This window comes from Aythya ferina (assembly GCF_964211825.1).
Source record: "Aythya ferina genome assembly, chromosome: 14".
Classification (NCBI taxonomy): Eukaryota; Metazoa; Chordata; class Aves; order Anseriformes; family Anatidae; genus Aythya; species Aythya ferina.
The window spans coordinates 11,689,189-11,713,137 of NC_140312.1; the positions used below are offsets into that span (position 1 = coordinate 11,689,189).

Consider the following 23,949-nt stretch of genomic DNA (forward strand, 5'->3'; position numbering starts at 1 on the left):
GGGGGTTGGCAGAGTATTTATTGTTTCTTGGAACCGCTGGCTTGGGATAAGGTCAGCTCCCTGCAGCCACGCGCTGGGCTGAACATTTATTCGACATGAAGGGAACAAGAAGCTGCAGCCAAGAGCCTGGGGTCTGCTGACAGCGCGGGGCTCCACGTGTCATGGTAACAACTGCAGACGGGAGGCCACGGTGTGCCAGAGCCACTTGCAAAACATCTTTCCAGCAACATACTGAAGAGCCAGGGCATTTTGTAGGAGTCAGTGTAGCCTCTCTCCTCCCGCTGGGAAAGGGAGCACACAAAACAAGAATAAATACAGTTTTCAAAGGCTCCCCCTGACCCTGCATGTGCTGCCACCTGGCCTGGTGAAGGAGACGACCAACTTGGTATTTAGAGGAGGAAATCTGTCCGCCAGAGTCCAATGAACAACTAGACAGGTCCACGCGGGCTTTAAAGCTGACTTGTTCGCATCCTGATCTCCTCAATGAGGTTCTCCCTGCGAATATTGACCTACACGGGAAAGCACAAAGGTCCATAAATACAACACAAGCAGCTTGTCACCGGGTGACTTTCTCTGGTCCCACACCCCATTTGTGGCCCTCTTGTCTCATGAGATCCCACCATTGTATCACCTGTCCCTTTATGGGGCGAGGAGGCAGCAGCACCCTACACAGAGCTGAATGCAGCCCTGTGAGAGCAAGCACTGCCCATCCACCTTGCCAAGCACCCTCTGCACTGCAACTGGACAGGGTACGGCCAGGTTTGGAGGGTTTGCCTGAGCTGGGAGGGAAGGTGAGCAGCCATCACTCCCCCTTCCAGCCACCACGAGCCTCACTCACCTCCTCACGGGTTGCCACGTCCCGCAGCTTAACAACTCCATCCTTGAGCTCCTGCTCTCCCACAATGGCAACAAGGGGGATGCCCGTTTCCTCACAGTACTGCAGCTGATTCAGGAGCTTGGGGTTCTTCTTGTACAGTATTTCTGCCTGGAATGGAACCAGAGCACAGTGCTGTACTCAGCACAGGCCTGTTTCTCTGCACCCCATCATCGCAGCCCCTGGCATTCTGGGCCAGTCTCATCGTTGCCATTTGGTGGCTGTGGATGTACGCACAGACTGGCTAACAGACAAGGCAGGGCACTGCAACTAATGAGTAACATAACAAAGCTCCAAGGTACTCAGAAGACAGTGCTGCTCCTGGGAAAACACAAAGTCATCAGCTCCAGTCTACACCTGACTAGGGCCGATACCTCCGGTGTCCCTAGCAGCTCAGAAGCCCTGTGGAGCACCCATTCTCCTCTGTCCAGCCAAGGGAGACTGCCTGCAGCAGGAGCAGGGCCCTGATGCATGTTGTCTTCAGCCTCTGGGATGTTTCCACCCAGACTTTTCTCCTCCTTGCAAGGCTCTGCACTTTTTGTTTTCTGTTCGAAGTGGCATCACAGCCGCCACACAGCAGAGGCTGAAGTGCTGCCTGCTTTGGGAATCTGTCCTGAGCAGACAAAGCCAGAGCCTCCCCTGCAGTATTACAGGGCTAACCAAGTTGTACCACCCAGCCCCCACTGGAGAACATCTCATCTGGGACACTGAGAAGAAGCAGGCTCAATCCAGGAAGGCAATCTGCTGCCCATGATCTCCCTGTGACTCCTTCCTCCCACAGCAAACCCAGGTCTGGTCCATTCCTGGCATAAGAGAGCGGATCAGGCAGCTCCTGAGTTGGCCATTGCCTGCTCATACCTTGATTCCAGCATCCCATAGCTCAGAGATGAGCTTCAGCCGCTCTTCAAGGAGCTTCTTTTGGGCAGAGGCCACCAGCACCTGTGTTTCTGTTGTCCTGATCTTCTCCTCAGAGGCCTAGAGAGGGGACAAGACTCAAGAGATGACACAGATACACACGGACATACCTGAGACCCTATGAGCAAGAAGGGTCCCCACCTCAAGCCCATCAGTTTAGCAGTGAAGAGGCTCTGGATCAGTGGGATGAACAGCATAAACTCTGGAGAGTCAGGCAAGGCCCCAGAGACCCCATCCTAGACCAGAATCTCACTCTCTGTGCTTGTTCCATGTTGGGGGCTTAGCCCAGTCTCCCTCCTGTGATGCACAAGCTGGAGAACATACTGAGAATGAGGAATTTCCCTACCAACTTCTGCCTAGAGGTTGTTCCTCCACACCCAAAGGCCTGTGGCCTCTTGGAGATTTGCTCTGAGTGGCTAAGGAGCAGCAAGCCCTGTGGAAGCTGCAGAGAGCCAGCTGTCAGCTCTACAGCTGGGCTGGGAGCTACAAGTTAGATTAACAGCAGCGAGCTGAGGTGCTCCCGGACTGTCAGGAGCCACCTGCTCCCATGGCAGATGCTGGGTACTCAAAGCAGCACCTTCCTGCCTCTGCTCTCTCTGAAGGGATAAGTCTTTAAAAGGTCAGCTGCAGAGGACCAAACCTGGCAAGGACCAGAGGTTGTGGGGGAAGAATTCAGTTTCCTCTTAGAAATCCCAGTTGTGTCTGCCAAGAGAGATCTCCCCACAACAGGGCTCTGGGTGAGGGAAACGCATGGCCATATTTTGAGAGCCAAATAAGACCTATTTAACACCCACTGGACAGGACTGAGAAGAACAAACTAGTGGAGCAGCTCTGAGGAGAGAGGAACAGGAAAAATGTACCTGGGACCCTGCGAGAAGGGCTGCGCCCCCTACCCTGGGACATCCAACCCGTCTGGTCTCTGCAGTGCCTTCAACAGGACACACGTGCAGGACTGTGGTCTGCCAACCAGCCTTGCAGAGCAGTGCTGGCTTGCCATGAAGGTGGTGTGGCCTCATGGATGCTTAATGCAGTGGGGAACACGAAGGAATCTGGCAGGACCGAGGAGTCAGGCTGCAGCTGAACAAGTTGTACCAGGGGCTGCCAGAAGAGAGGTCGTGTCCCAGCGAGACCCTGAGGGATCATCTCCAGGCCAGAGGAAATAGGAGATCGTGGCCTGGTTCTGCCTCCTGCTGTAGAGCTCAGCAGGGGCCTCTCTGAGTTCTCCAACAAAGACAGCAGCAAAGAAGACTCACTTAAGCATTTGCTGGACTGGGTCACTGTGGTGGGTACGCTCTGCTCCTGCACTTAAGTCTTGCTCAGGCTTGTAAGCCACAGCAGGCCTCAGTGGGATCACGCCTGGAACCCTCATCGACAGCTCATTAACAATGGAAACCCAGGAGAGCTCATTCCAGGAAACAGCCTGATAAGAAAACTGAGCTTGCCTATGGGTCAAGCACTTCACATAATAAATAGGAAAGTGAAAGCCTTTTCTTTTCTGACATCATTCCTTTGTTATCTACAGAGGGCTGCCTCACACCCCTGTTACTAATTGACAAAGACATGATTAAGGGCTAAGGGAAGGAGGGTTGTACAACCCAATTCCTAAACAAACTGTAAACAAAAGACCTGAAAACCTGGAAAATTACTAATCAAAAGGCAATGACTTTGCAATCCTATAAATACTGATCCCAAGCAAGAATTCTTTTGAGCTCTCAAGGGACAGCAGTGGGCTGCACCCTTGATCTCCCCCTGTAGAATACTGCCAGGCTTGGTGGTGTTGAAATATTGAGTGACTGTAAATCAGCAGAGGATTGCTGAGACTGGGCTTGAGCAGGAACGTGATTTAATTAACACACAGGAATGTGGATTGATTAACATGTATGTCTTGCTCATCTGGCAAAAGTACAGAACCGCTGGAGATCTGCAGTTGAACAATGGGCCTGGGAACTGCAACAAATAAGCGGGAAGCCTCACAGCCCGATCTTGTTTCAAGTCAAGCCAGGAAAGCAACCTGTCCTGCTGGTCTCACCTCCCTTTTCCTCTCCACCAAACAATGCAACAAGCCTTGCTGAGAGCCAATGACATGGTGAATGACTCAGTCCCACCTCACCAAAAGTATAAATCTGCTATTCAGAAACCTCTTTTTGAGGATGTAGAGGATGAGAACTCCAATTATCAGATGGGCTGACAGGCCTGGACCTCTCTCCTTCCCAAGCAGGGACACCTCTTGGTAAGACTTTGCCTTCGACTCTGTCGGATACTACTTGGGAAAATATTAATAACTAAAGCACTGAACCATTAACTTGAGCTCAATTATTGCAGTAAGTGAATTTATTAACAGCAATCCTGAATCTGTGATATTTGATGCCTTAATAAATTACCTATATTTTCAACTTTGCAAAACTGTCACAGTGAAAGTCCTTGGCAGCACTCTGAAACAGGCAAACATTGACTATGAAGTGGCTATACTCGTAATCCTCCAGACATAAACTGCTGACCAAGTCTGGGACTAGGACTGGATCCAGCCACACCTAGGCTCTTCTCTGAGAAGGAGTTTAGAAAGCAAGGGGGTCCTTTCTGAACCTCGTGACTCACATACCACACACCCTTAACGCAACACCCCTTTAGCCAAAGCCACCTCTCAGGGCACCCCTGATGTGATGTGCATCCCAGGGCTGACTCCTTGAGGAACAAGCTTGTCTGTGGGCAAATGCAGACAAGGGATAAGGGTGAGAAATTCATTCTAAGAGGGGTATTTTGGAAGCACATTACTGCTTTTAGAAACCTAAATCCTCCATTAAACCTTGTGTGAACCTTGCCTTTCATAAATCTTTAACAAAGTTTCTATTGCTATTGTAGCAAATTCCTTTAGATCACTGTGTTTATTGACTGATGCTTATGTACTGATTAAGTGCTGTTAAAATCATATAAACTAACCTTATTTTCTATAAAGATATATTGCAAATCCTTAATTTCTGCTACATTAAAGCTGTGCAAAATTCTCCAACAGTTACATGCAGAGAATGTAAATCCTTACTCTTTCTCTGTGATTAGTTGAGCATCAAGGCACTTACCTCCACTCTCTGCTCTAGGATGGAGAAGATCCGCTCGATCCCTATGCTGACCCCCACACAGGGCACCTTCCGTCCCTTGGGATCAAACATCCCCACCAGACCATCGTAACGACCGCCTCCGGCCACGCTCCCAACGCTGACCGGGTCCTCCACGTGGTCGTTCTGCTGCTGCAGCAGGACAGCCTCATAGATCACCCCCGTGTAGTAGTCCAGTCCTCGCGCCAGGCTCAGGTCAAATGAGATCTGTGGGACACAAGGGAAGCCCCCTCAGCGCCATGCTCAGGGCTGCTCAGACTCCCGGGCAGCACCCCTCCTGCCTCCGCCCCTCCTCACCTTCCCCGTGATGCCAAACAGGGTCAGGTACTCAAACAGCAGCTTCATGTCCCCCAGACCCTCCTTGGCCAGCTTGTTCTGGGACAGCTTCGGGTCCTGGAGAAGCTGCTCGATCAGGTCCAGGCCACCTGCGGGAACAAGTCATGCCTCACATCTGCCAGCACAGCAGCACCTGCAACGATGGGCCCAGCCAACTGCGTGTGCTGCTTCGCTTCCCTCCATCCCTGCCCCAGGCACACCAGCCCCTGCCTGGCCTGGCAGAGAGCAGCTGCACTCGTCAGGATCATGAGGGATGGACAAAGGCTCCATCCCACCGTGCTCACCGTGAAGCTGGACGTACTCCCCAATGCGATCCGCAGCCTCAGGGGAGAGCCCCTTCTCTCCGACCATCTCATTCTTTACTTCCTCCCAGGGCACCTGTGCGGGGTGAGAAGAACATGAGCCACTGCCCCAGGGATACAGCCTCTCCTGAGGAATGCCTCTGGTAATACCGTCCCACAGAAGTGAAGAGACATCTGCCCTCACACATCTTCACACTGCACAACTCCCTCAGGGTGGTTAAAAGGTGCACAAGAAGAGCAGCAATTCAAATGCTCTCAGGGCATGGTTCTAACTACACTTCTCATACCACTGCACAGTCTTTTTCTATCCTAACCCTGCAGTCACCAAAGCTGCCCGAAATCCTGACAGCCGCAGGACAAACATTTTGGTTTAGCAATCTGGCCAGAATTAGACATTTGTACTGAGTTTGAGAGATGTCTTGCTGCTGTGGTTTCCATGGTTAGGTACAGTCACAATCACCAATTAAGGAAGCGTTGCAGGCCATGCCCACCACCTGGAAAGTTGTGAGGAGATGGCTGGATGATACAGAAGCCCAATGTAAGCAGGATAAGCAACAGCTTTCCCACCAAGCAAGGTGGGAAACAGAGCCATGACAGCATCTGGCTGCACTAAGTTAAAACACAGCCTTTCAGTACAATAACGAGGAAATTATGCCATCCAAGAAAAGCCCAGTCCTCCCTTCCTGCTGTTCTTCCATGCATACACAGACCCCAAACCTACACCTACAAGTCATGCCTCTGCAATACATCTCACTGCTAACAGCACTTTGACTAAGGCCTCCTCTGCCTGACTTCAATCAATCATCAGACAAGGCCTGATCAGGCCTTGATCAAAGCAAGACCAGGTCACTTGGTTTAACAGGATCCAACAGGAAGGCTATAAGCACTCCTTTAAGCAATCAGCCCACAAACTGTCCCACATGTCTCTGATGACACTGAAATTCCCCTTGAAATTCTGATTTGGATCCCCAGCCAAGAAAACTGAGTCTATACGTGGCACTACATTTTAAGGTTCCTCTTCCTTAGCTTTCAGTGGAGGACTGTAAACACATTTATAGTCTGATCTCTCCAGCATTCTTGTACCTGACTAGGGCCTATAGTAAAGACGATTGGCTTCAGATAAAGAGTTGTTCCTACACTGGCACCTTTCCCTCCTCCCAAAAGTCCACATAAGGACCTAAAGCCCTTAAGAGTCCAACACAACAGTCAGTGCTTTTGAGGCACTGTGGTGATCACAAACCCACAGGTTGTACCGACTTGCTGCCTTGTCTCTTACAGGAACAGCTGTACAAAGACAGGGCTGTTCTGCATCACACCAAACTACAGTAAGACAGAGATGTCCACGTACAGCACGTTCATAAAAACCAAAACCGTCCTACAAGTCCAAATCAGCACAAGTGTGAACGAAGCGACCAGGAGACATGGGATGGGCTACTACGGTCTCACAGCACTGGGAAGAGATTATGGCACTGAGCAATGTCCTCCTTGTGACTATGTGCACCCTGCTGGGATGCTGTGCGGTCCAGGCCAGCCCTGGAGCCCTGTTCTTAGCAATAACATCCTTGCACTGATGGTAGCAACAGATGAGTGTGAAGACGTGCTGTGGGGACACACACAATACAGAGCGGTACCAAACTGACCACCCATCCCCTGCACAGGAGGCAGGAAAAGTGCTCCTGGTGGTATTTTATAGCTCTGTGTTTCTAGTTTCCTATTCTTTCTCACTCCAAGCACTTTCCTCTACCTCAGATCTCTACCTCCAGGTGAACATGGAAACCTCGCCCACACAGGTCCGCCTCACTTCCCTTTGTTGCATCTCTGATGCAGCTACGTGGGACTATCTCCTGAGGGTCCTCAAAACAGCTGGAGACACATGCTGTGCAGTGACACCCTGCTCATGCACAGCACGGCCAGCAACGTGCACGTGATGCAGGCTCTGTGCTCTCAGCAGACATCACGTTACCAACCAAGACCAGCATGAGCTTGCAGACAGCACAACAAAACAACTGGATAACAAAACAACTTCAGCAGCCTCGCCACCTGGGGATGTCCATTTGTCTCAGCATTGTCACCTGTAAGCTCAGTGTCTTATACATCTACCACTTATGATTGCAATTCTCTACTCCTGAGAAGGGCAGAGATTTTCCCTTTACATCAGTTTTTTTTTTTGCCTTGCTACTGAGGTGTGAAATTTTAGCAAAGGTTCCAGGATACAACTGTGACTCCTCACACTGCCAGAGCTGAACCTGCTGTATTTGAAAAATCTTTTAAATGCCCTGGACTAGTCTGGGGGCAGGTTTCCATGACCTAGATTCATAAGCAGTAGCAGCTTAAGAAAGCTAAAATTTGGGATGTTGAACCTCCCATATGCAGAGCTATTTTCCCTCCCTTCTTTTCCATCTCTCAGGACGCTGTGGGATGCTAGGAAGGATGCTGAAGGAAGTGCAGAATCCAGTTTTGCCATGTGACTGACTTGCCTGGTGTGCCTCCCTTCCCTCTCAATGCAGAGGGTGAAGGGGCTCACATGGGCAGCTTGGTGTTTATCAGCATTCTCCAGACAGTTCTCAGAGACCTGGACAGACTCACAGGAACTCCAGAAGCCCGGAGCTCCAGTCCATACCTTATCCAGTTTGTCAACACTGGAGCAGATTGTTCGGAACTTGCTGTCTGGGACACCACAAACTGCAAACATCCCATCGAGAATGCGCCGATCGTTGACCTGGGAGACAAGGAAAAAGTCACTTACGATGAGCTCAAGCAGATGCTTCAGGTGAGTTTCTCTCCTCTCTAATTTTAAGCACAAAAAAGAGAATCTAGCAGTCATCTTAACCCCATGGGAAATTCGGGCCCCAGACACTCTGATGTTCTGATGTGTAAGTTATTTCCTGTTGCAAATCTGTGGTGAAAAAAATAAATACAGCTATCTGCATTTTCAAAAGCCTCTGCCAACATGCCTCTCTAAACACTCAAGAACCCACAGTCAGAAGGGGGTAAAATTTTGTTGTAGATTAGGAACTGACAGAGGGAAGGTGAGAAAATGAGTTTGGCAAGAACATGGTAAGCCAGACTACTCAGATGGAACAGCAAAGAGGAGCAAGGGATGGTGGAAGAACCATAGTACAGTCTACCTGAAATAAGCATGCCTAGAGGGAGGCTGCCTTTTTTTTTTTCCCCCCCCTCACGTCATTGTTTCTGGGTAATTTCTCTCTCTTCCCCATTCCTGCAAATCAGGCACTTCTTGGGGAAGATGAATGTAACTTAATCTCAAAAATTGAACAGGATAGAGGGAAACAAAAACAGAACTAGAACCACCTTTCTTCCACCCCTCCTCCTTCCCAGGCTCAGCTTCGCTCCTTACTCTTCCACCTCCCACCACCATCCCCATGAGGGGTTGTGGTCAGTCCATAACACTTTGTCTCTTCCCACAGTTCTTCAGAAGGGACTGCTGCAGCACGGACCCCCACAGGGCCACAGTTCCTGCCAGACACCCTGCTGCGGTGTGGGCTCCTCTCCACATGCTGCAGCTTCCTCCTTCAGCACATATCCACCTGTGATCTCTTCCTGCAGCACCCTCGCTACCAAAATCTTGCCACGTGAACCCAGTACAAGGGCCTATGAATCACCTCATGGGTGGATATGTAAAAACAGCTCAGGAACAGACCACAGACTGAGGAGATGAATGCAGTATGTTACACTGCACCCTCAGTACAAGAACAAAAGGGACATCTGGTTATGTTAAAACTTTACCAGGAGATGTTCTTTTATTTTACTTCTTTTGATAGTGAAGTCAATTCCATGGTTTAATTATGTTCTGTAAGAGAAGGTAATTGAGGCCAAAGGCTTAGCTGAATTCAAAATTCCATGGGTAGGGAGAGCATCTACAGTTAAATTATACAGAAACAAAGGCTGCTCAGGAGGTTGTAACCCTCCAGCATTGATATCAACCAAAGAGTCCCTCACAGAAGCCATGGAGCCCTCTCCACTGCAGGCAGGTTTTTCTGCTGTTCCCCTCTGCAGAGATGCCTGCTCATCCTCAAATAGATTTGCTCATACCACTGGCCAAACACAAACTAGCTGGACTTGATCTAGAGAGGCAGCTCCTATGCACAATGCTTCAGCTCATCTGGTTCAGGGGCAGGCAGCTGGGAGTGCAGCACCCAGCCCACACCACTCAACTCCCCCAAGTTGGTGGGAAGGCAGCAGTTTGCAAACTACACAGTGCACACACACAGATGTTCGTCCTAAGGGGCAGTAATAGCTGGGACAAGCGCAGGGATCCTGGGCCAGAGCCTGTATTTCACTGCAGGCAGTGAACGTGGCAGTCACCTTGTTACTTTGTGCTGGGCGTTTTGTAGGGGACCACGGTTGATGAGAAAGAACTCTGCCAACTATGGCCTCAGGAAACCTACTTGAATTCCCATCTAAAGGGGGGCCTGAGATGAAGTCCAGCCCTTTAGTACAGACACCATGAGAAGGCAGAGAGGCAAGATGACTTCTGCATCCGAACCACATGCCTCAGTGTGCATTACAGTAGGAACAGGTGATGTGAAAAACTGCAAACAGCAGCCACTGCTTCCTACTGTGGCACAAAGAAACCTGTCTGAGGACCCAACTCCAGCCTCACCTTAATGAGGAAGTCCCCAAGCTGCAGGTCACTCAGGATCTCATGCACTATCTTCAGGCACTCAGCATCTGGAATCATGGGGTCAAACTGGCCAGCGATGTCAAAATCCTGAGGAACAAGAGAAGGCAGAGAGCATTTCAGCACAGCAGAGAGGGCTGCAGCCACACAGCCTCCACTCTGCTGTTAATAGCAGTTTGTTTACAAAAAGCAACAGAAATGTTGTGAAAAACAACAAAAAAGAAGACAGCACAGATCATCAATAGCAAATAAATAGAACAAAGGAACCAGGAAGGGGAGGAGAAAACTACTTGTTAGTTGGTATGACCTAAATGCCAAATGTTTTTCCTTGATCCCCATGATGTTTTGTTTTTTTCTTTTTTTAATATACAAGCAAATCAAGTTAATGACCAGGCACACAGTGGGAATAATACAACAGAAGTCATCAACATTCAGAAAAGAAAAACAAAAGAAGCAAAAAGAGACCTCTTATTCCACCCCAATTTACAAATCCCCAAACACACAGCTTTCAATCACATCTTGAGTAAAAGAACAATTAGGAACACAGGAACGAATCGCGACTCAGTAATTTTCAACATGGTTTCAAGAAGCTTCCAAAATAAATTGGGGCAATGGAGGAAGAAAGAGATGAAATTGCATCTGTCAATTCTCCAATCAGCCGAGTGTGAGGAAAGCTGATGCAATCCCCAAGGAAGTTGGGCAAGGTCTGCTACAGCCAGGAAAATGCTGCTACCATCATACAGGTGAAATCTCACTGGGAAAACCCAGTGGAGGGCTGGTCGGTTATATTTAAAAGATGCAGAAAAAAAAGCTACGAGGCTGAGCAGCGAAGTAAAGCATCTCCAAGGAGAGAAAAGCAACAGAGCTTGATCTAACCAGCCTAGGAAGGGAAAGATTGCTCTCAACATTTCCAAAATGTTCATTTGGGAAAGGAAAAGAATCAGTGTCAAGGGATAACGGCTACCACTTAATAACCTGCACTGGCACAAGGAAAAGTAAGCTGTCAGACACAAGTAAGTTTTAGCCTATTTGCAGCTAGCCTAAGATGATCCTAGAATGCTCCTTCAAATGAGACAGCAAGCAAAGACTCCAAGTTGTGTGAAAATGGGCCTTCACCAAGGTCCAAAGCTGGAAGGTATAGACAGGGATTGTATGAAGAAATGGAAATATTCTCAATTAAGAATTTACTTGCGATATGATGCCCTGGGGACTGTGATAGTACAGTGGAACAAATCCATTCCTCAGGGCTATCACACTGAGAAAGCCACAGAGGAAATTGAATTCTTTGTTCTGGAATTAGGTCTCAGGGTTTCTGCCTTCCTTTGAAATAAAGCTGGACTAAGCATGGGATGGAAGCAATGGGTGCTGTGGCTGAGTCACTCACCTGGCTCATGCATTCTTGCTCACACACGCAAAAGTTCAATTGCTGCCACATTTGGGATCAGAAGGAAATTCGTTCCCTCAACCAGGCTGACAAGCACGGTGGGATAGAGTAAGGAGCTGCCCTCCTCCACAGTGCAAAGCACGCCCAACATCTGGGGGTTACATTGCAAAGTTCCCTGATATGGCAGCGCCCTGTGTTACGACCATCAGTCTCTCCCACTCTCAAGCTGCTTTTCAACCCCAAAAAGGGAAAAGAATGAGAAGATGAGTTTCCCATTGCAGGGAAGGCGACTGCAAGATAACACAGCCTTCGATCCTGCTCCTACAACCACTGCCCAGCCTAGAGACCCGCAGAGCAGCAGCCCTGCTGCTGGCCAAACTCACACACTGGTAGAACTCCCTGTAGCGGCCCCTGGTCATGGCCGGGTTGTCCCGCCTGTACACCTTAGCGATGTGGTAGCGCTTGATGTTGGTGATCTTGTTCATTGCCAAGTAGCGAGCGAAGGGCACCTGGGACCACAGAGTTAAGGATGGGAATAGAGAGGGAACACCCCACCCAGTTATCAGTCACAGGCAGCGCTGCAGCCTTGCTATCTTCCCAATGCCCAGCACAGTTCAGCACATGTCCCTGGGGCAAAGCAACAGCTACCAGACAGCACGCCTGGCCACAGCGCTGCAGGGTCTGCACAGCTGTCCAAGATACAGCCCACGCATTCTGCCACTGGCACAGGAACAGGTGCCCCTGCAGGCATCTCCCAGCACTGCCTTGGGGTACATCTCACTCCCTAGTCTGGGTTCCTGTAGAAGAAACCCCACCCAAATTTCTCTTCCCTCCACACACAAAGTGTTACTTTGCCTAACACAGACAATGGACAGTATATAACTGAGCGATGGTTCTGTGCCCGCTACACCACACTAGCTGCTCATGCTTTCCCTGCCTGTATAGGGTCAGAACCCTCCTCCTCCCTTGCCCTTGGGGCAGCACTGTCCCAAAAAGAGGGCAGCAAAGATGACGAAACCCCCCAGCACTGGCTGTTGCAGGATACAGTCAGGTCATAGCGCAGGGACAGCAGCTCTCCTCCTTGATCTTTCAGATCATAGATGAGCTTTGAGTCTTCTCCGTATTTCCCTGTTAGCGTCTCCTACAAAAAAAAAAAAAAAAGACACATGAACAAACAGTGCCTTCAGCAACAGGGGAAGAGTCTTAGAGCACTCAGAACAAGGACAGAAAGGAAGGACACCTAGGAGATGGGAAAAACTCAGCCCTCAACACAGGCTTTCAACTGCAGTATCCCCACCAGCTCAGCCAACTTGCTGTGCTCTTGCTCAACTCACCTTCAGCTCAAACACTGGTGTATCAATGACTTCTGCTCCGTGGCGCTTGAAGCAGTTGATGATAGCAGTGAAAACTCTCTCACGAATGGCCATTTGTTTGGGGCTGTAGTCCCGCGTGCCCTGGGATAAGAAAAGGAAAAAGAAAGCAAATGAGACATTGGCTTACAGATATGCAGTGGCAGACAGATGTGAGAGGTGACGTGAAGAATCTGTCATACTGCTTACCAAGCTAGAGATCGGATCAATTCACCAGATACTAGTACAGGGGTTAAAAAGCAGCATTGGAAAACATTAGGACACAACTCAGATGAGATCTGCTACAGTCTGCGCACCTGAAATATGTCAGAAGTTTCACTATGTACGAAACAGAGGAGCTAACATGGATCCAACACCCAGACAGTTCAGCACCTTCAAGGATGACAACGCAGCTAGGACGCGTCCAATTCACGTGCAGCATTAGCCAGACCCTTACACAACAAGCCATACAGAGAGGTGGAAATAGGAGGACAGGCAATACTGTGAAGTTTTGGAATAAGGAACAGCTTTATGCTTTCCAGAGCACCCACAGAGAAACCAAATTTCCAAAGCACGATACCCATGAAGTTCACTGGGATGGGCTCCCTTTTAATCTTCATCACTGTTAATAGTCACCAAATTGTTTCAGTGACTGCCTCCAAGCTTTCAGTAACTCACATAACTGTCAGTTAACTGTACCTCTCACTTTCATTTTTCCAGGGCCCAATGGTTAGACAGGAGGAAGCAGGGAGAGGCTGCAGGTCGAACAGCAAAGGGTTGCTTTCAGCAGCGCACTGACACAGCTGAGAGAGGCTGGAAACCCAAGCTGTTTCCCCTGATGCTCACAGAGCTGCAAAATCCTCTCCCTGCATCTTTAACAGTGAGATATTCTTCCTTCCCAGGTCTCACACCACAGTTACAGTTGCCAAAAGATGTGATAAAGGAAACAGACAGTGAGACTGTGTTGAGGCACTTCCTTTAAATCAGTGACATTTATATATATTAGTAACGGTCTCTGTGCCACAGCATGAAAGCACAGCTGGTCTCTGGTCAGCTGCTAGCGTTGAAACATCCAGGATACAAAAGAACTTCAGCATAAATTGCATTATGAACGCTGGAAGAGGACAAAGAGATGCCTGCAGCTGGCCAGACCCACTCCATAAGCAGGATGACCCCACTCTTACAGACTAAGGCAAAACCAAAAGCCGTGAGCTCTCTGAGCATTCCTGGCAAGGCTTCCAGGCACCTGGAGCACTTTGCAGCACTGCGTGCTCACCCAGCCTGCAGCAGCCTGACCCACTCTGCCAAGGTTAGCATGAACAGGAGCAGCTTGAGGATCCTTGCGGGCACTAGTGGGGTCAGTGCTACAATAAATTTGAAGTTCTGATCCTAAAAGCACTGGAGCAACACAAGTCATGACCTCCCTTCAAAGAGAAGAACCCAGTCGGAGAGACCTCATACTGGGCAGCTATGAATAAGACTGACCAAAACTGATCCTGCCAGCTGGTGGTTGGCTTCTCAGAGAAGCACTGCAAAGCGTTTGGTTAGCAGGGTGTCGGGGTTTGGTGCTGCCGGGGTCATTTTGATCCCCCTTCTCCCACCGCCTCACTGCTGGAAGCAAAAAGGGGCAGAGCACGGGCCCGGTGGGTGCTGCCCGCCCATGCTCAGCACACACAGGCCGGGGGGGGGCTGTACACACACGAGGCGGCCCCACACAGGGCGAGGCGAAGCGAGCGGGCTGCGGGCCGTTACCTTCGGGGTCTTCAGCACGAATTTGTGCTTCCCCTCCTCGCCCCCGAGCTGCGCCTTCATCTCCAGCAGCTTCGCCACCTCCTTCGCGATCTGCGGAGGGAAGGAGAGGGGAGCCGGGCGTTACCGGAGCCTGGTCCCTCTAACACCGCCTCCCCCCCCGCCCGCCCGCCCCACACACACGGCCCCGGCCCCCCTCAGCCTCCTCGGTCCCCGCCGCACCCGCTCGGGGTCGGCCTCGTCCTGCTTCAGCCTCCGCACCGCCTCCGCCTGCTCCCGCACCGCCGCCGCCGCCGCCTCAGCCGCCATGGCCGCGCCTGCGCAATGCCGCCGCCGCGCCTCACCGGGCGGAGCTCAGGAGGCCAAGAGGCGGCGCTTCTCCGAGTTTTATTTTATTTTTTTTAATAAAAAAAAAATAAACACCACAGAGGGGCGCAGCCCAGCCCCAGAAGTGCCCCTACAACGTGTGTGGCTCGCCTGTTGCCCGGGGCACGTCCCTAAGGCCTTCTGGTCCCCCCCTCCTCCTGGGTCTCCCCGCTGTGGGGACATGGCAGGGCCCCGGCTGGCACCGCACGCCACAGGACCGCAGTGTCCGTGATCTCTGAACCATTTCAGAACCATTTCAGAACTCCCATGCTCCCTCCTGGCACAGCCTGCTGCAGCGCTGCCAGGTGGGCAGAGGGTGGCCGGACCTCAGCAGGAATCAGCGGGCGCTGGGGTTTCCAGCTGTGCGGCAGTTCGGGCAAGCAGCTCTGGCCAGAAGGGTGCTAGGGCTCCAGCCGTCTTCGGATCTCATCGGCAAGCCCTTCTCTTGGGATATCAACCTGCAAAGCAAACAGGGGGGAGCAGTTATCTGCCAGGCCCGTGATACAGCTTGCCATTAGAATACTGTTACTGAGTGAAAACCCAGAGCCTTTCAGCAATTGCTGGAAGCACTTTTGAAACCTGGTGTAGAAAGGCATTCTCCTCACCTCCTCTCTTGTTGCAACATCTCGCAGCTTGACAACTCCATCTGACAGTTCCTGCTCTCCTATAATGGCAGCAAGAGGGATCCCCATGTTCTCGCAATACTGCAGCTGTTTCAGCAGTGTAGGATCCTTCTTGTACAGCATTTCTGCCTAGAAGGAAGCAGCAGTGAATCATCGATGCAAAGCTTGCTCTGATGGATCTTGTAGCAAAACTGCAGGCAGTGAAACTGCATGGAAAACTCTGCCTCATTACTCCTGGAGCAAACAACTGCTTTTAGTGCACTAAGATGCCTTCCTTCTCTGCCTGCTAGATCTCAGGCAGGCCACAGTCTTGAACAGAGAGCTAGTGGAGTTAGTATAGCTGCTCCAGCTCCCCCCTGAGACTCTCCCTCCCTGGCGACTTACAGGACCAAGCCCACATCCTTACTTTACCTTGATCCCTGCATCCCATAGCTCAGAGATTAGCTTCAGTCTTGCACTGAGTAAGCGTTTCTGAGGTGTAGCCACCAGCACTTGTGTCTCAGTCGTTCGAACTTTCTCCCCAGAAGCCTGCAGGGACAGACACACTCATGGAAGTCACTGGCTCTGAGGCAATCTGAAGCTCACAGCAGAAGCTCACCTAGGTCATCTCACTTGACCTAAGTCCTCAGCTGTTAGCTCTACAAAACAAGAATATTTAAAGCCTGATCATCACTATTCATTGAATATTATTGAGCAGAGTCCTCCAGTGCACCTGCATTCTGACACACTATCTAACCGTGTCCTGCTGTATCCGTGGGACCTTGGCTTTCCTCCATCCTAGATGAGAGCTGCACTGCTTTCTAATCTATGTTTTGATTCTTCAGATGCAAACACTTTGCCTCAGCCTCACTTACTATGAATCACAAGCTCAGAAATAAATGCAGGGTGGTAAATTTCCCAACTGACTTTCCTGTTATAGAATGAGTGCCACAGATATTATTGAATTTATAATTTCAGGACAGAAAGCTTCACAAGCACGAGACAATTAAAGTGACTTGGGAACAAACTTCATGGAATGGATGAGAAGTCAGGGGATATCTATGATACTTCTGTTGTTTCTGCTACAAAATGCTGCCCGTGACTGCAACTTGATGGGCTACAGGAGAGAAAAGGGCTCTTTCTTCTGCATGGACATTCAGGCATGAGATTAGCCACCCTCTCCCCTCAAATCCTTTCTTCTTGAACACTGTAGAGCTCTGTAGTAAGTAACAGACTGCTTCCTAGAGCCCTCCCCCATGTGACACACTGCCAGCAGCACCTACCTTCACTCTCTGCTCTAGGATGGAGAAGATCCGCTCGATCCCTATGCTGACCCCCACACAGGGCACCTTCCGTCCCTTGGGATCAAACATCCCCACCAGACCATCGTAACGACCGCCTCCAGCCACGCTCCCAATGCCGACCAGATCTTCCACGTGGTCATTCTCCTGCTGCAGCAGGACAGCCTCAAAGATCACCCCCGTGTAGTAGTCCAGGCCTCGCGCCAGGCTCAGGTCAAATGAGATCTGTGGGACACAAGGGAAGCCCCCTCAGCGCCATGCTCAGGGCTGCTCAGACTCCCGGGCAGCACCCCTCCTGCCTCTGCCCCTCCTCACCTTCCCTGTGATGCCAAACAGGGTCAGGTACTCAAACAGCAGCTTAATGTCCCCCAGACCCTCCTTGGCCAGCTTGTTCTGGGACAGCTTCGGGTCCTGGAGAAGCTGCTCGATCAGGTCCAGGCCACCTGCGGGAACAAGTCATGCCTCACATCTGCCAGCACAGCAGCACCTGCAACGATGGGCCCAGCCAGCTGTGTGTGCTGCTTCGCTTCCCTCTATCCCTGCCCCAAGCACACCAGCCCCTGCCTGGCCTGGCAGAGAGCAGCTGCACTCGTCAGGAGCCCAAGGGAGCAGGCTGCAGGGAGGAACAAAGGCTCCATCCCACCATGCTCACCGTGAAGCTGGACGTACTCCCCAATGCGATCCGCAGCCTCGGGAGGGAGCCCCTTCTCTCCGACCATCTCATTCTTTACTTCCTCCCAGGGCACCTACAAAACAAGAACACCCATCACCACCCAACGCTCTCGTCACCCACCATCTCCATCAGCCCATGTATATTCAGAACATGTGAGGGAAGATAACACACTTTTTGGTGAGCAATTTCACAGATCACTGCACCCATCTCACAGGGATTAACTAAGATCACTGAAGTTGCCAGGTGTTATTCTTGGCCACTGCTACCAGCCTAAGAGCTTTCCAAGTCCTTTACAAACACCAGTGGCTTAATTATTGTGATGAGAATAGCCATGACAGTGCCCAGCCAAAGCCATCCAGCCCCTGGGACTGGAAGTGATTTGCCCTGAGAGCACAATGCTTACCTTGTCCAGCTTGTCTATGGTTGAGCACGTAGTTATGAACTTGCTCTCCGGGATGCCACAAACGGCCAACACACCATTCAAAATTCGTCTGTCATTGACCTGGGGAACGGAGAAGCACGCTTAGCTGAGGAAAGATGTCCCACCACAGCTTCCCCTTGCCCTTGCCCAAGGGATGCTAAAAGCTGCAGCTGTTGAAGGCTGTTTGTGCCTTTTGGCTGGTGTCTCAATCCCATGGCACCCTGGAGCCTGGAAAAGAAGGGGCAAGCGTGTGAAAACCACCAGGCTCTGGTCTCACCTTAATGAGAAAGTCCCCAAGCTGCAGGTCACTCAGGATCTCGTGCACTATCTTCAGGCACTCAGCATCAGGAAGCATCGGGTCAAACTGGCCAGCGATGTCAAAATCCTGAGGCACAAGTAGAGGCAGACTCTGGTGTAGCTGGACTGTGGCTGAAATCTTTCTCTCAGCTGCCGTCCTGTTCAGCACTGAGTTCTCGCTGCTTCAGCACTACCCCAGCTGCAGGCTGGTTGTGCAGGGCCTCTGCTTCAGGCGCAGCTCAGCCAGGTACCTCACCCGGCCCCGCAGATGAGCACAGGCCGTTGGTATGGCCCAGCAGTCCGCACCAATTCCCAGCTCTCTCCTCCCAAGCAGCCCTGTCCCCGCTCCCCTTTCAGCAGGCCACAACACTCACGCACTGGTAGAACTCCCTGTAGCGGCCCCTGCTCGTGGCCGGATTGTCCCGCCTGTACACCTTAGCGATGTGGTAGCGCTTGATGTTGGTGATCTTGTTCATTGCCAAGTAGCGAGCGAAGGGCACCTGGGACCAGAGAGGTAAGGATAGGAATAGGGAGATCCTCTGAGCTGCAGAAAGCTGAACCTCAAAGCTCCTTGTCTTCATCTAACTTTGCTCCCAGATCCCCAACAGATCTCCGAACAGCCCTGGCTGACAACAAGTACCACTGTCATAAGAACAATGTGCTCTTCTAGCAAAGGGACAACTCCATTCCCTTCTTCCTAATCACAGTATGTCAGCATCCTGCAGACACGGGTCTTTACTAGGTCATTTTGCTCTCTGAAGGTGCAATACAGACAAAATTCAACATATAGTGCACAAGATAATGAAGAGAGCTTTTAGGTGAGGCGTGGAGATGGAGCTGCCCCAGGATGGATGCTTGCTTTGTATGTGCAGCAAACTTTGCTGCTCTCTCACAAGTACCACAGCACTGGGAAGGTGGCAGGACAAGAGGGCACAGAGGTGGGGACTGCAACAAGCAAGAGCTACAAGCAGTAGTGTGGAGCATCCTGATGCATGGCCACAGAGTAGGGAAGAAAGGGCAGCTTTGCTGGAGATACTGGACTGACTGGGAGGTGATTTGAGGCACGGGCCATACTGATAAAAGACCAGATGGGACGTCCACCAGCTAGAGGGAAGGAGGTTTAGTTCATTCTGATGGGAAAAAGCTGGGATTTGCAGACAGGTGAGGACAAGGACGATCTGCCTAACACCTTTAAAGTAGGCTGGGTGGCAGTGCCCTCAGTTTGTCACTATCCCCGCCACCAAAAGCGGAGGCTACAGCAGGATACAGTCAAGTCGTAGCGCAGGGCCAGCATCTCTCCACCCTGATCCTGCAGCTCATAGATGAGCTTCGCGTTGTCTCCGTACTTCCCCATCAGCGTTTCCTAGGGAGAAGCGAAAAAAAAAAGTGACTGTCAGAGGAGGCGAAGGAAAGTAAAGACGGGCAGGGACCAGGCTGAGCTTCCCCTAAAGCAGGAGGGCAGGGGATGGAGGGCAGGGGACGGAGGAGCACCCCAACCCCACAGCGGTGACCCTGCAGCCCCAAAAGCGGAGCCGGGGCTGCCCCAAAGCGGAGCTGCCCCCGCTGCCCCCCGGGGCACCCCCTCAAGCCCTCCCCGGTCCCCACGGCATCCCCGAGCCCTTCGGGGCCCCTCACCCTCAGCTCCAGCACGGGGGTGTCGATGGCGGCCGCCCCGTGCCGCTTGAAGCAAGCCACCACGGAGCCGAGGAGCCGCTCCCGGAGCGCCGCTTGCACGGGGGGGTGGTCGCGGGTGCCCTGCGGCGGGGGGGACGGAGAGCTGAGCCCCGGGACCTCATCATCATCCCGGGACATCACAGCTCGGCCCCGCCGCCCCCCTGCTCCCCCCAGCCGTTACCTTGGGCGTCTTCAGCACCGAGCCCACCGCCCGCCCTTGCCCTTGCCCTTGCCCCTGCCGGGAGGCGGAGAGGAAGCGGCGGGGCGCGGAGCACCGGGCGAGGAGGAGGAGGAGGAGCGGGGGGGGCCGCAACATGGCGGCCGCGGGGCTCCGGCGGCGCTGAGGGAGGCGGAGGCGCTGTGAGGAGGAGGGGAAGGGGGCAGCGGGAGGAGCCGCGGCGCTTTACGGCGCGGGCGGCGCCACAGGGCCTGGAGCCTCGAGATGGCGTCGGGCAGCGGGGTAGGCGCGGCGGGGACGGGGCTGGGGTCCTCGGGGGTGAGGGAAGGGGAGAGGGGGGTGTGGGACGGTCCTGAGGGGGCTCCGCGCCTGCAGGGGTAAAGGGGGGGGGAGCGGCCCTGTGTAGGGCCTGGGAGAGATCCCTGCTTTGTAGGAGTGTCCTGGGTGGCCTCTGGGGGGAGAGCGGCCCGTGGGGCCTGGGGTTTCCCTTCCCTTCCCTTCCCTTCCCTTCCCTTCCCTTCCCTTCCCTTCCCTTCCCTTCCCTTCCCACCCAGACCCCGCAGGGTTTGGTGTTGGGAGCACAAGGTGGGTCTCGTTTCCGTAACCTGGCCGGAGAGCCAGGCTGGTTTGAGCCCCTCTAGTACTTTCTAGCAGCTGGCAGCACCACACGGCTGTGTTTTCGGGCTTTCTCGGCAAATCTTCCCTTCGTTTGAAGCCGCTTGCTGAGGAGAGCACAAGGAGCAGGACGGCGGCCAGGGAATGAGGTGGAGCCTGCGCTTTGTTTTCAGCTGCTGGGGTTTCACAGAGTCACAAAACGTCCCGAGTCAGAAGGGACCCGTAAGGATCATCCAGTCCAACTCCTGTTTGTGTTCACATTACTTAGAGCTCTTGCTTCCTCGTACAGGCCTCAGCGCTGATACTGGGCTGACCAGGCGGTCTCCGTGTCCATAACGAGCAGGAGGGCACTTCCATTTTTTTAACTGTTGTAACTTCATGCGAAATACTGTCCGTCACCCTGAGCAGGAAAGATTCAGGGGCTCGCAGCCACCCTCACCTCCACCAGACCAACTAAGACAGGTTCCTTTGGGTATTATCTAGCCAAGGCCTTGTTGCAGGTGCCCAGCTCAGAGTTTGGTTTGTTTTGTTTCATCGTGCAGGCACTGGGCAGAAAGCAGCAGTTTCCCTCGTGCTGTAACAGGAGAGTGAAGCAGCAAGCAAGTTGCTTTCTCTCAGGGCTCCGACCAGCTATGATTTGTGATAATGCGCTGGAATGCGGGAGGATCTTGATTCTGGAAAATACCCTAAAACATTAATTTACACTCTGTGATATTTTCTTTTCTTTTGCTCAGGGTGGTTAATAAAACCTGTTATGACATGCTTAAAGTGCTTAAGAAGCTCTGGGAATAAATGAGAATTTTTCTACGCTTCCCTAAGGCATTTTCATTCTTATCAGTAGTTGTTCACTCTATTTGAAGGATCGCCAGAGGAGAAAACGTTAAATGACTGTGCTGCTGCTGAAGCTTCAAATGGGATTTATTTTATTTGGATTGTGATTGGATTCTTGATTTGGCTGAGCAGAGAAGGCGGTGGGTGGGTGTGGGTCCTTTCTTCCCAGAGGTGTTTTAAAATACATCCATCCTTTTTTAATATGAAGCTGGGAGCCTCTCAGTGCTATTCTGAGTGAAATGCATCTTTCTTGCCGTTTGAGAGCTTTCTTTATAAGAAAGTAAAGAAGCATCTGATCTGTGAGACAGGTGTGGGGGCTTGTGGCCCTTGTTGCATTCCAGCCTGACACAGGGAAGGGGCTGCCTCAAGCTGTTGTGTGAATAGATGGGCAAAGAAAGGATTCTTGTCATGTCACCTCTGCCCTCAGCACTGGAGACAGTTCTTTCCAGAGGGGACTTACCCCAGTCTTTGTCTTTATTTGTTGCCAACTTTACCTGAATTCTTCTTTTTTTACACACAGTTTGTCCTGCCATTGACAGCTCAGCATGCTCTGGGGGGCTGGTTAAGGGCCAGGCTACCTCAGAGATGCTTCTTGCCTTCCCTGCTTGGCTGAGATAGGGAGGTACAAGAGCAGGACAGCTTAGTGTGTTTCATACAGATGTTTTCCTGGTATCTCCCCATCCTGGCTTGACATTTGGAGTTTTCAGAGTTTTTTTCTTGTATGTTTGTATTAGTATCTTATATGAAAAACTCATACTGGATCCTGTGATTTAATAGCAAGCTCAGTGCCTTGATTCCTATAACCTGTTGACATCCTGCTGATATCTTTGAGAACAGGTATACGCATCCTTCTGTGTTCCTGCATCTTAATTAAACCCTTTATAGCTCGTGTTGTATTTCATGGATTCCTCATCTGCTATTTGCAAATGAAATTTAATCAGCCTTGGAAGAATCACGTGTGATTTGCTAATGACTATTCTGTGTTCATCAGGTGGCACTTGTATGGTCTTGAATTCATCAGTTTAAATGCCGTTTGCCTGTTTTTTGGAGGGAAGGGATGGGCAATCATCTCAGGAACTATTAAGATAAACTCAATACTTTGGTCAGCACTTTGAAATCCTTCTAGAAGTAGATGTAGGTGTGCTGAGTATTATTCTCTTACGCTCCATCTCTAGTTGCTGGATATGAAAACAAATGACCCGAGAATATAATGTAGTGCCCCTGATTTACTGCTGTGGCCTCACAGGCCAAATGCTTCCGTTTCTTTCCCCATTCTCCTCTCAGAGTTAGTCAAACTGTATAACAGATGTTAATGCACTTTGTTCCCTTCCCAGACTAAGAACTTGGACTTCCGTCGGAAGTGGGACAAAGATGAATACGAGAAACTTGCAGAGAAGCGGCTCACGGAGGAGAGAGAGAAGAAAGATGGTGGGTAGCATACTGATTGCAGGCAAACTTTGTTCATTTGGCTGTGAATTGCCCAAATCCTCTGAGCTTTGGGTGATAGAGCAGCTAGAAATGAAATCCCAAAGGGAAATAGCGTCAGTTCAAGCTTGCTCTTATCCTTTTACCTGTGCTAGCCACTGGACACGTGTTTTTTTTTTTTTATAGATGTAGTTACTGAGAATCTTTGTCTCTGGCCTGTTCTTTAAGGAGGGGGAGGAATAATCAGCCACTGGAAACGGGAAGATCTGAGAACATGACCCAAGTCAGATTTACCTGCATCTAATAGTCTTAATTTTTGCTTACGTAATGAGGAGGAAATGGTATCTTTTACTGACTTTAAAAACAAAATGAACAACAAAAAAAAACCCTAAATCTCCCCCCCTCCCCATCTTCCTCAGTGCAATTTCTGCACGAATCACATAGTTTACACGTTCCCAATAGGCTCCTCTTCATTAAGGGCAATGTAAAATCCAGCAGGTAAAGCTTGACCTTTTCTGGCAAGCACTTAGGATTTTTGTGTATGTTTTAGGCAAACCAGCTCAGCCCGTCAAAAGGGAACTTCTGCGGCACCGAGACTACAAAGTGGACCTGGAATCAAAGCTGGGGAAAACCATCGTCATCACCAAAACTACCCCTCAGTCAGAGATGGGAGGGTAGGTTATGGTCTTTCTGTTGGAGTCTGAGTTGTGTTGGTAAGACAGGGGGTAGTGATAAAGCAGTGAGCCCTGAAAGAGTGGGGGAAAAATCCCCACCGCTAGTGTTTGAGCTGTGCTGCACTGTGTTACACCGAAACTGCATCTTCTGGTATAACATATCGAAGAGAAGCAGCAGGCTGAGCCCCTTCTGATGCTCTTGCTTGATACCAGTGTTGCTTTGCCCTGCTG

General features: G+C 51.1%; 2 protein-coding genes across 9 annotated transcripts in view; one reads left to right on the forward strand and one right to left on the reverse strand.

The window, feature by feature from the left end:
- Window positions 1–20,347, reverse strand: HARS1 (histidyl-tRNA synthetase 1). Of its 7 annotated transcripts, none has more exons than XM_084535915.1 (13): window positions 15,354–15,485; window positions 14,665–14,754; window positions 12,898–13,017; window positions 12,609–12,704; window positions 11,947–12,072; window positions 10,162–10,269; window positions 8,158–8,256; window positions 5,520–5,613; window positions 5,197–5,324; window positions 4,864–5,106; window positions 1,733–1,849; window positions 839–985; window positions 1–509 (listed from the first exon to the last, which is right to left on the reverse strand). In XM_084535915.1, exons 2-13 carry the CDS (start codon window positions 14,722–14,724, stop codon window positions 450–452), a joined length of 1,398 nt encoding a protein of 465 aa, XP_084392041.1. In that variant the 5' UTR covers window positions 14,725–14,754; window positions 15,354–15,485; the 3' UTR covers window positions 1–449. The 7 variants fall into 7 exon arrangements, 6 of the variants coding, with proteins under 6 accessions (XP_084392041.1, XP_084392037.1, XP_084392038.1 ...); XM_084535911.1 differs by having other exon boundaries at window positions 14,884–15,424; XR_014697984.1 differs by lacking the exons at window positions 1–509; window positions 839–985; window positions 1,733–1,849; ... (6 more) ...; window positions 12,609–12,704; window positions 12,898–13,017 and adding exons at window positions 15,633–15,779; window positions 16,062–16,178; window positions 16,913–17,155; ... (6 more) ...; window positions 19,957–20,076; window positions 20,177–20,347.
- Window positions 20,288–23,949, forward strand: part of ZMAT2 (zinc finger matrin-type 2) — a 9,411-nt gene continuing 5,749 nt past the window's right edge. Inside the window, exons 1-4 of one of the 2 annotated variants that reach the window (XM_084535928.1) lie at window positions 20,288–20,329; window positions 20,373–20,455; window positions 22,954–23,047; window positions 23,595–23,718. In XM_084535928.1, coding sequence (XP_084392054.1) covers window positions 20,438–20,455; window positions 22,954–23,047; window positions 23,595–23,718 — 236 coding nt within the window. In that variant the 5' untranslated portion in view covers window positions 20,288–20,329; window positions 20,373–20,437. Of the gene's footprint in view, window positions 20,456–22,953; window positions 23,048–23,594; window positions 23,719–23,949 lie in introns of both variants that reach the window. The other variant, XM_084535927.1, reaches the window with a different exon arrangement.